At 40.8% G+C, this 12,115-nt stretch overlaps 1 protein-coding gene across 3 annotated transcripts in view; it reads right to left on the bottom strand.

The window, feature by feature from the left end:
* The window catches only part of Pcca (propionyl-CoA carboxylase subunit alpha), a 378,979-nt gene that overhangs the window by 239,249 nt on the left and 127,615 nt on the right, over positions 1–12,115 (bottom strand). For all 3 annotated transcript variants that reach the window (XR_009381162.1, XM_059273166.1, XM_059273165.1), the window contains exon 9: positions 6,429–6,507. Coding sequence is in view for 2 of the 3 variants with exons in the window: in XM_059273166.1 (XP_059129149.1) it covers positions 6,429–6,507 (79 nt within the window). In the remaining variant the exon portion in view is untranslated. The remainder of the gene's footprint in view (positions 1–6,428; positions 6,508–12,115) is intronic.

Below are 12,115 nucleotides of genomic sequence, written 5' to 3' on the forward strand. Positions count from 1 at the left end.
AAGATGGAGAGGAGAAGCCAGACAAGTGTGCTGTGGCACTGGCACTCCATCACTTACCGGAGACAGTCCTCGGCTACTGGGCCAGTCTCTGAATTCTTCTAGACTTCTGTGTTTGTGTTTGGTTTTTGTTTTGTTTTGTTATTTGTTTTTCTAAATAAACAGAGGATGTGGAACAGCTTTTTAAACAAAAGTACCCATCATCGAACCCAGTATCGAACTTCTACTCACCTGCACAAGACTACAGGGATAGCTCACTCACTCATCATGTTGAAGACAATATTTTTAGGTAGAAAATGACCTATTTTTACTAACCACATACTAACTATGTGTATCATTTACTAACTAAAAGACTAACACACTTACCAGACAATGCCACATGAACAGGCAGAGTGACTTCTGAACACTAAACTCTAAACTCAAACTCATAGATCAACAAGGGGGCATCAAAACCCACTGCCAAGATACCCCATAAAAGAATATGCTGCTCAGTCAGAGTCACCTGGAGAATTATCTGATAGGAAATCAGAGGTCCTGAGAGTCATTATTTTTTTTTTAAAAAAAATTAAGTTGTATAGAGTGGTGGCACACACCTTTAATTCCAGCACTCTGGAGGCAGAGGCAGGCCGATCTGAGTTTGGAATCAGCCTGGTCTCTGTAGAGAGGTCTAAGTCAACCAGGACTACACAGTGAGATCCTGTCTTTTAAAAAGTGCTAGACTTCCAATGAAATGGAAAGGGGGAAAACAAATGAGACAAAAATCAGGGTCCGAAAGCACACCTCTCTCACCAAACTCAGCTGTCATCAGCATCCTTTCCCACCCTTCCTGTAAAGAAAGGTAGCAGACCTTCTGTCCAGAGATGACACAAGTGTGTCTCCAGAGATATCTTACCTCACCCCTTCTGAGTGACAAAGTACAGTCACAGACACATCCTGTGCTGAAGTTCAGAAGCATAGACCCCCTGATAATCAATAGATGACAGTGTATGAGAAACTGGGATTTCTGAGACTGAGTCAGGAAAGAGAAGGAGGAGGGAACTTCCACTTGGATTTGAGATAACTGGTCTAACTGTGTGAGTGCTGGGAATCAAACCCAGGTCCCCTGCAACAGAAGCTGGTGTTCTTAGCCTCTGAACCACCTCTTCAGTGCCCATTCTTCTGAAGACAGAAACCCACACCTGCTCTAACTACTAGTCTCTCACTGGGACCTTTGTCTTTCAGAATTCTCAAGTAAAGCAGAGTTAGTTGTGTGGTGTGCTTATTTATATAAACACTAAAAGCAAACATAAAAGATGACAAAATAACTTTAAAATAGTGCCCACCCATCTTCAACCATTTCCACTCAGTATCAAATCAGTTAACAACTCTCTTGTTTTGTGTTTTGTTTTGTTGGAGACAGGGTGTCACTTTCTAGCCCATGCTGGCCTCCAATGCATTATGTAGCCCAAGCCAACCTCAAATTTGTAGAGACATTTTTTCCTCAGAGTCCCAGGTACTGGGGTCAGGGTCATATGGTGATACTTTATTTGTGCTGAAACATGATTTTATTTGTATGTAAATAAAGTTGCCTGGGGATCAGAGTTAAGAGCAAGCCATTACGCAGAAGTCTGGTAGTGGTAGCACACGCCCTTAATCTGATTACATGCATTTTGTAGAACATGCAATTTTGTTTTGACAAGTCTGACAAAGCAGAATCTCTGTGTGTTCAAAGACACAGCCAGCATGGAGACACACACCTTTATTCTCAATACCAACCATAGAGACCTGGAGGTCTGTATAGACAGGCAGTGATGAGGAAGTCATGTGGTTGGGTTTACAGCCAATGAGATGACAGAACAGAAAGGTAATAAAAGGACAGGACACAGGAAGAAGGTCTCTCTCTCAGGGGAAGGACGGCAGGCAGCAAGTGGTAAAATAACGTGGTCTTAGCTCTTGGCTACTGCTCTATCTCTGGGCTTTTAACTCTTTATTTATTTGGCTCTGTGTTTCTTATTTAATAAGACCGTTTAGAATTACATCTACAGGGTCATAAGCACAAGTCTATACTCCTGACCTCACTTTCTCACCACCTCCATCCTATCACACAAGTGAAAGCTCCCACGCCTGTTTTCTAGCACAGTTATTGCAGCCACCTCCTCGCTGGCTTCCTGGCTCCAGATCATGATTCTGCTCATCTACCTTCAGTCCAAGAAGAGTGCTAACAGAGTGAGTCTTACCAAACCTATGTGAGAAAAATCTTCTTTTAATTCATTTATTATGTGTTTATGTGTGTTCACAAGTGTGTACATGTGCCTGGAGGCCAGAGGAGGACACTGGCTGTCCTATCATCTCCATCATTCCTTTGTGGCAGGGTCTCTCCTTAAATCTGGAGTTAGACTGATGGCCAGCAAGTCCAAATAATCCTCCAGTCTCCACCCTAAAAGTTATTAGGATGACAGGTGTATCCAACCACACTTGGCTTTTTACATGAATAGTGGGCATGTGAACTTTGTCCTTCATGTCTGCACAACAAGCACTCGGACCTACAAGGCCATCCAACTTCCTAGTCCACCCAAAATCTTGATTACTGACTAACCTGGGTGGTACATACATGAAGGTCATGATATTGTTTTTCATATCTTTGAATATTTTTATAATTAAAAAAAATAGTTGTAGCTGGAGTTTTCTTCAGTCCTGCCTGGCCCATGGTCAAGACAAATCTCCCTCACCTGTTGGTCCTGCAGCCCCTCAGACCCAAATAAACACACACAGGCTTATATTATTTAAAACTGCTCAGCCATTAGCTCAGACCTAACACTGACTAGCTCTTACACTTAAACTCTGCCCATTTCTGTTAATCTATATGTTGCCACATGTTCCGTAGCTTTACCCGTGTGCCTGTTACATACTGCACCTTGGATGTCAGGATGGTGTCTCCGGACTCAGCCTTCCACTTCCCAGCCTTCTCCTCTCTGCTTATCCCGCCTATACTATACTTCCTGTCTGGCTACTGGCCAATCAGCGTTTTATTTATCAATCAATCAGAGCAACACATTCACAGCATACAGAAAGACATCCCCAGCACATAGTATCAAAATGTGTTGAAGGTCCATGATTTCTCTATTGGGACCCTTCCAATCCTTCCTGTTATCACAAAGATCACCCACAAGAGCCTACATAGGATGAAAGGAAAACCTGGCTGTGATGTCTGTCACCCTATAGATCACCAGGATCAACTCACCTGATCTGGCTGACATAAGCAAATGTCCCCTCTCCCCCTCACCTCTCCACATGCAACCCTCTCAAAGCTACAGATTTGGTCAAAAAGGATGACCATCACCAATGACTGTTCTTCATAAAGGAGTTGCTACTACAGTCTCCTGCTATAACTTGAAAGCTTTCATGATGTAGCTCTACCCCACCCAAGACCACTCTGATCCAACTCCTACTATTTATTCATTCTTGATTTTACAAGATGGAGTCTCATGTAGCCCACATTGACCTCTAACTCTCAATGTAGCTTGAACTCCTGACCCTCCTGTTTTCATGTGAAATTCCCCCCACCATTTTATGTCTCTCCTCTCCATTATTCTTCTAGTCTCATCCTCCACAATACTATACACTTTCTGTTATTTTTTCATGGTTTGGATCCTCACATCAGAGCAGGCCTTCCCAATTGTGCTTAAGCCATGGGTTCCTTGGCAGATGATGTAACACAAGGAACTTATCAAAACAAAATTGCATGTTCTACAAAACGCATGGCACTACTACACACAGTGACACATGTTGCAATCCAGCTGCTCAGGAAGCCAGAGTAGAAGAATCATTTGAGCCTAAGAATCTAGTATCATCCTGAGCAAGACTTTTTCTTATAAAAATACAGTAAGTGGACTGGGAGTGTGGTTCAGAGGTAGTGTGCATTCCTATTATGGGAAGTACAGTGGGTTTGATCCCTATTGCTGCAAACAAAAACAATATTCAAATAAATTTTTAAGTAAATAGTACTGTATACAATGAAAGATAGACATCAGAATATTCTTTAAAATGTTTAGGGTATAACATACATGGTTCCTTATTAAATAATAAGTTCCAAAGACTGGAGATAGCTTAGAAGAGCGCTTACTGCTCTTGTCAAAGACCTGGGTTTGGCTCCCAGAATTCCTATCAGGCAGCTCATAATCATCAGTAACTCCAGTTCCAGGGGATCTGATGGACTCTCCCAGCCTCTACAGGCTCCTGCATGCACTTGGTACACGAAAACTCACACAGATTCACACACATACATATAAATTAAAAAATAAATAATCTTTAAAATAATAAGCCATAGTGGCTCCAACGAATCTAATCACTCACATAACCTAACAACTCCCACAACATCATAATGGAGTAAGAAGATACATGTAGTTTTTAATGGTGGAAAGTTCCATAGATATCACTTTTACTTTAATTTGTTATACTATAGGAAATGTTAAATTCCAGGTTGGTGATAATAAAATAATGTGCATGCTCTATATTCATGAATTTCCCTTGAATTTTATCATTATGGATCCTCCCTCTGAAACCATACACCAAAGTAAACTTTTTCTTTGATAAGGAACTTTTGGCCATGGCATTTTTACCACAGCAACAGAAAGTAACTAACACAGCGGTGCTTTACAGACCATCATCTATCTCATCCAACATGGTGCCTTCCTACCAGGTCTTAATGGAGACCATGTTTCCAGGAGATCTTTGTCTTCTTGCTTATATTAAAACCTCACTTCTAAGGCTTGGATCCCACCTTATTGAACAACTTTCCCACTAAGTAGCACAGGCTTCTCTCTCTCTCTATGAGATTTAAAAAGGAAACAAGTGGAAAAATAGAAAAAGAAGAGAAAGCAGAACTGGCCATTTGGAAGACCAGACTACTTCTGTGTAGAGAGAGAATAGGAAGGCAATATTAATGATAAAGTAATAATTATATAAATTTTAGTTCCCCATCTCCATAAATGACAAAATTTCACCTATAGCCAAATATATAATTCCTTTTTTATTCAGTGTGTATGTGTGTGTGTGTGTATGTGTGTGTGTGTGTGTGGTTTGTACTCATGTCTGTACAAGTAGAGGCCAGACGTCTACAAAGTGTCTACCTCTGTTATTGCTCTCTACCTTTTCCTTTCTTTTTTTTTTTTTTTTTTTAAACAGGGCCTCTCATGGAACCTGGAGTTTGCTAATTTGGCTAGAATGGTAGGCCCACAAGTACCAGGGATTCTCCTGCCTCTGTCTCCCCATCTCCAGGCTATCACCTGAACTACCATTCCTGTTCTGTTGTTCTTACTGTGTTTGTTTTGTGAGTTTTTGTTTCTTTTGTTTGTTTGTTTGTTTGTTTCTTTTTTTTTTTTAACGTAAGTGCTGGGTATCTCAACTCAGACACTCATGCTTGCGTGACAAGCACATTAGTGACTGAACCATCTCTCTAGCCTCTCTTGGTTTTATATTTGGCTGCATTAATCAGTCTCTTTCTGATTGCTATTCATGTCATTGATATATTACATTTCTTAAAAATTTATTTACCTCTAAAGGAATGACAAAAAAAAAAAATTGGCCAAGAAAGACAATGCCTTGGTGAAGAAGTCTGTGGCCCAAAGGGAGAAGTCCCAATGGCCAAATTCAGGGCAAGCTCAACAACCTAGCCTGTCTGATGACACTGTATATTTACACAAAGGGGTTCTCCACCAGAGCTTATCGCCCCAGCTGTGATGTCTGAGTCACTGGAGACAAGACAGCCCTTAAGGAACTCCTTAGCAAAGGACTTATCAAAACACTTCCAAAGCATAAAGCTCACGTAATCTAGATAGAAAATGCTACTATGAAGATGCCCTAGCTGCTGGGAAGATGCATAAAGAGATTCAACCAACTGTGTGTTTGGAAAAATCAAAGCTTTATTAAATAACACAGATTACTTTTGACTTCTGAAATTAGTAAAAAAAAAAAAAAGTATTCTAAATGTATAACAGAATACTTTACATATAAAAGATATACAGCAGTTTCAAACTCAGAAGGAAAACAATATCCTCCACACTAAAAATTATCAAAATAATTACACACTGGGATTAAATAAACTTGGTTCAAATCCTTAGACCACACTGTAAATTATAAGGCCAGATATTAATGATTTCTACATAGAAAACAGAACAACTCTAATTAAAAAAAAAAATACATCATAAAAACAAAACCCTTTACCAATGTAAAATAAAAATTTGTTTTAAAAAACCTTTCTATAGTAGGATAATTATCTTCAAAATATACAGAAGATTTCTGCACAGCATCAATTTCTCTCCCATCTAAGAACTAAAGCTTAGATGGTCACCGTAATTACTCCATTATACGTTGGGTATCTGTTTACCTGTCAGTTTAATAAAACTCTGGTAACTGCAATTTTCATCAAAAGTGTATTTCAAGCAGCCTCTCACCTGGTCTCTTCGTCATCCCAAGCGATGCGCATGCCTTTCCCACCGCCACCTGCTGAGGCCTTGATCATCACAGGGTAGCCTGACAGCAGGGAAGAATGAGACAGATGCTCAGTCTTTGATCATGTGGATGTATGAACATGACAACTGACCACATGTTCAGTAACACAGACGACAATAATTTATTTAAAAGTTTCTTTCTTCAGAGTTACAGAAACACTATCAATGTAATGACCTTACTATCTAAATGAATGAGCATTTTTAAAAAATAATATTTGTATCAATAAATATACTTCCCAAGTAATGAAATAAAATCTAAACAAAAGAAACAAAACAAAAACCAAATTACTTGGCAGACAAATCCAAAGTCAGAAATATAGTCTGAACTAGCCAATGATAAAAGCAGTTTACACAGCATGCACACATGTGCAATTCACACTTAACGATTCTAAAAACTGCCACCTGCATGCATAACAAATTAATTTCTTTCTCATATACAAGTACTTTGGGTATTTTCACATTAAAGGTCACAGAGAATGCCTGCAACATTTATCAGTATAATTGGCAGGATAACATTAAGGGGAAAAAATGAAACAGGGCTATTTCCTAGACGAGCCAGAGTTCATTGCTAACAATGGAGAAATGACTACTACACTTCTCTATACGTTCAACAGGTTGTCATGAAGATACAAAGTCAGGACCCAATAAAGGCCATTTTCAGTTACAGTTTTATGAGACAAAGTCATAAGTTATCATTCTACAATCTCTTGCACTATATGTGCAAGTAAGTCTCAGCAGTGAGGCAGAGGCAAGAGGATTTCTGTGAGTTCAAGGCCAGCCTGATCTACAGACTGAGTCCCAGGACAGCCAGAGCTATGTAGTCAGATCCTGTCTCAAAATAAGATAAACCAAAAAAGAAAAGTCAGTCTCCCTCTTTAATGGGTCTCTGGAAACTCAGTGGAAATAGTCACACACGTAGTTCCATCTGTTATTGTCTTTCCTCAGGAAAGACACAGTCAGTGAGCCAAACAGGACCCTTCCTGCCTGTGATTCTAGAACAGCATTCAACTCTAGCTATAGGACTCATACAGGAAAAAGGAAAAAAGGGACCAAATGTCACAGACCTTTGACCCCAGCACACAAAACAGTATCACTGGTTTAGTTAAAACAGCACTTGCTTCTTCAATATTTCATAATTAAGTCGATTAAAATATTTTTGCTATACTTATATGGGACAGCATTTTGAAAACAACACAAATGCAGTGAGAAGAAATATAAATGCATTGTTCTTACTTTGTGAGCCTTACAATCCAAGAAGAGAAAAGCAAAGGACCTAAATAATTTCATCCTTGGAATTCAAAATAGCAAAGGACCAGAGGAAGGTAGAGAAAAGGGGGGTTAAAGACCGTACAACAGAAAGGGTCAGTTCATTGACACAATGAGACACATTCAGCCTTTGAACGTTTTGGGGCAAGAGTTATAGAAACAGAACATAGGGACAAGGGAAGTTTTACAAAATGTGTGAAGCAATTCAGTGGAAATATAAACTACAGCAGGGATACAGGTGGCCAGTGAAGGGGATTTTGCATGTTTGCATACTGGACCCTGCCAGGGGTCATGAATGGTATTTATTCTCACAGTAGGCAAGCAGGAAGGGAGGCCAGCAATTGTCTCATTCAGTGCTCCATGAGTGTCCATGAAGAAGTCATATTGAAATATGCTTTAAAAAATGTAAAACTGGGCGGTGGTGGTGCACGCCTTTAATCCCAGTACTCGAGAGGCAGAGGCAGATGGATCTCTTTGAGTTTGAGGCCAGCCTGGTCTACAGAGCGAGTTCCAGGACAGGCTCCAAAGCTACATGGAGAAGCCCTGTCTTGAAAAAAAAAAAAAAAAAAAAAGTCTACTTTGGAGAAGTGAAAAAGTGTGATATAAAAACTCAAAACTGGCATGCCTACAAAATCCTATCTACAACTTATGGTCTTTTTATAGGCAAATGACCCATCACCACTCCCCTCAAAGAGCATGTTTATCAGTTCCATCCACGCTTATTCATCTTTGCAACAGGAAAGCAAGGGGTAAGAGAGTTTTCTCCTCCCATCCCTCTTCCATTTCATGTCCCTGAAGAATGTGAATCTGCAGTCTTCTCAGCCATATACTACTGATCCTCAACTATGCAGTCATTTGTGATTTTGAAAACAAGATGGAAAATTCATCCTTGTCCAAAAATCTCTCTGGTTAGACCTATGAATACCTGCAACCCAGGAAGTCAAGAGTCTCTGATGAAAATGTAAAAAGCTGAGTATGAAAAGGTTGGGAGGGGCTGCAGCACCAACTCCGCTGTTGAGAACATGTTGCTTCTGCAAAGGACCTAGGTTCCATTAGCACCTACATTAGGCTACTCACAAACATCTTAGCTCCGGTTCCAGGGAATCCAATGCCCTCTTCCAGCCTCCAAGGGCTCTTGCACACATGTGGTACACATAAAGCACACACACAAATAAAAATTAATTCATTTTGAGAAGAAAATGATAGAAGGGAGAGAGGAAACTAGCAGAAGTTGGTGATAATAACTCTGGGCTACACTCAGTTTGTGATGCTAGATAAATCATTATATCTCAGATGACACCATCCCATGAAGAAAGAAAACCATTCCACACAGATAGCAAAATGAAACGGCCTAGCTCCTCTCCTACCATCTCACTGTATCCAGCCATTCTAAGTAAGTTAAGTCATGCAATGCCTAGAACTAGAAGTGGGAAGAAAAATATGGATTTTACCTAGTCAAGACATGCAGTTCCCATGAACAATCTCTTATTTTTCTAATCCACTAAAGAACTCCCTCCTGGTTTGGCTTTTGTCTGTAATGCATTTGTTTAATTTATGTTCTTCAGGTGAAATGTGTTTGAAACAGAACCACCTTCCTTATCACAAAAAATACAAAGTATCCGAGGCTTTAAAAGGAGGCAAGCTCCCTTCTGATACTAAGAGGTCACTTCTAATTTTACATTTTTTAAATATACAGGCATACATGTTTCACAGACACACACACACACACACACACACACACACACACACACACACACCCCACTCTTGGGTTTGTTTGTTTTCTGAGACAAGATCTGACTATGTAGCCATGCTGGCTTAGAACTCCCTACCCAGCTGGGGCCAGCCTCGGTCTACCCACCATCCTGGTTCTGGGATCACTCACAAGGTGCCACTCCTTGTTCTCCTCACCTTTGCAGTCTTCTCATTGGATGCCTCCGGGGCAGACATCAGGAACCTCCCCAGAGCTCCAGCTGCAGCACAACCTCTAGTCTTTGTTTCCCCTCTGCATAACTGTGGGTAAATGAGTACTTCCAAAAAGAAACCTGCAGAGTTTCTACTCGTGAGCAAGATGCGCTCAGGTACACATAACAACAGAGAAGGATGTCCCTCAGAGTGGCCAGCTTTACTCTTTTCTTGAAATGACTTCCCTAAACAAATTGATATTTTAAGTGAATTTAAATGCTAGGAACTGAGCTTAGGCAAACTCAATGAAGAGTGAACACTAATAGAAGAGCAGTTGCAAAATTCTGTAGGGAGAAGAAAGTCAGCTGACGGTGCTTTCTAAGATCACAACTGTGCTGCAGTGAATGAGCTGCATAACTGGACTATGATTTTAAGGTCTTTGTAGGAACCCAAGCGACAGACAGCTGTGATATGGATGTGGCCAGTCACAAAAGAGAAGGACAAAGACTTGTTTAATCTAGAGTTTGAGTCACCATGTGTTGGAATCAGAAGATAAGGAAAAGTCTAGAGTTTAGAGGCTTTCCTTTCAGTTACGGGTGTTAACTACATAAAGAACCATCTTTCTCGAGCAGCTGATAATAAGATGTTTACCTGCACAGGACAAGATAAGTAGCCAGACTCTCCCAGCAAATGCCACCCAACATGTGGAAGTGAAGGGCCATAACCAGGCAACTTAAAAGCTGATAAAATATCTAAATGATAAGGTATTCATAATTCATTTTTAAATCACATAGATTTTTAACTTTAGTTTCTTAAACTGAATTTTCATAGGATATAAAAACCAATGGAGAAGGGAAAGTAAAAAGGAGACAAAAGCAAAATATTCCTTGGGAAATACCCAGTTCCAAATTTAGTAGTACTGATCAGTAATCTCACCAAGTGAAATAAGACTGGTGGGAGAGAAAGTTACCTTTTTAAACAGTTGGGAACCCTACAAAGGCCTTTGTTCCCTAAAGAAAGGAACAAAGTGAAAAGAAAACAAAAGGTCCTGCGGGGAGAAGAGATCTCTAGATGGACAGAATAGAACCTGATAATGGACAGTGGAGCTCAGAGGAGAAAACAAAAGCCTTAACAGAAAAGATCCCAGACAGGAAGGAAATCCCCTGGTGAAAGTCTCCTGTTAGAATTACAGTCAAAGTGAGTGTCATATGCTGCATTTTACAGATTGTTTTATGTTTATTTCATGTAAAACAGTTAATCTGCCCTTTCTTAACAGTTGGTTTATTTTTTGCTGTGGGGGAGGGGATGTCCTTTGCAACATTTTGAAGACTAAGACTTGGTCTTGACCGCCAACTTGACAGGATTTAGAAGCAGCTTAGAGACACCCCTTAGGGGCTGTCTGTGAGGGATGAGAGCTGCCCTCAAAGTGGGAAACACATTGCAATGAGCTGTCTATAGGCCAGGAAGAAGGCAGTGTGAGCTGGCACCTTCGCTTCCTCATCCTGCACAAGTCTGTGACTGCTAATGATGTCCCCCACTGACAGTGGGGCCCCAGGTTCTTTGAATGTCCAGTGTGGAATTAATACCAGCCACTCTCCAGGGGAGATCCAGGATTTCAGTACCAAATTTGGACCACTGAGGCAGCCAGCACACATGTGTTCTCTGCTTTTCCAGCATGAGACAGCCAACGCTGGCCCACCCAGGCACTGTTGTATAAGGTACTTCAATAAATCCCTGTGATGGTACTGTGTTCCCAAAAGTATTGTGCACCCTAATAAATTTATCTGGGGTCAGAGAACAGACAGCCACTAGATACAAAGGCTAGAAAATGGTGGCACTCACACCTTTAATCCTAGCATTCCAGAGGCAGAAATCCCTCTGGATCTCTTGAGTTCAAGGCCACATTGGAAACAGCCAGGCATGGTGACACATGCCTTTAATCCCAAGAAGTGAGCCTTTAATCCCAGGCCTCAGGGAGTGATGGTAGAAGGCAGAAAGATATATAAGGCGTGAAAACCAGAAACTAGAAGCATTTGGCTGATTAAGCATTTGGCTGGTTAAGCATTTGGCTGGTTAAGCTTTCAGGCTTCTAGCAGCACAGTTCAGCTGAGAGCCATTCGGATATGAGGACACAGAGGCTTCCAGTCTGAGGAAACAAGACCAGCTGAGGATCCGGCGAGGTGAGGTTAGCTGTGGCTTGTTCTGGTTCTCTGATCTTCCAGTTCACCCCAATACCTGTCTCAGGTTTGTTTTATTAACAAGACCTTCTAACAATTCCTGCTACAAATCCCCTTGTATTACCATGACTCGAACCTCTAGGTAAGATGGCAGTCTAGAGGCTGCCTCTGTGTGAGCCAATGGAGGCCAGAGTCTGAATAAGAAAAAGAGGATTTTGTCCCAAAGGGAATAATAGAGAAAGTATACTGGAAATCCATGAAGGAAATGAAGCAATACCAGGCAAA

The sequence above is a fragment of the Peromyscus eremicus genome, chromosome 9 (assembly GCF_949786415.1).
Source record: "Peromyscus eremicus chromosome 9, PerEre_H2_v1, whole genome shotgun sequence".
Classification (NCBI taxonomy): domain Eukaryota; kingdom Metazoa; phylum Chordata; class Mammalia; order Rodentia; family Cricetidae; genus Peromyscus; species Peromyscus eremicus.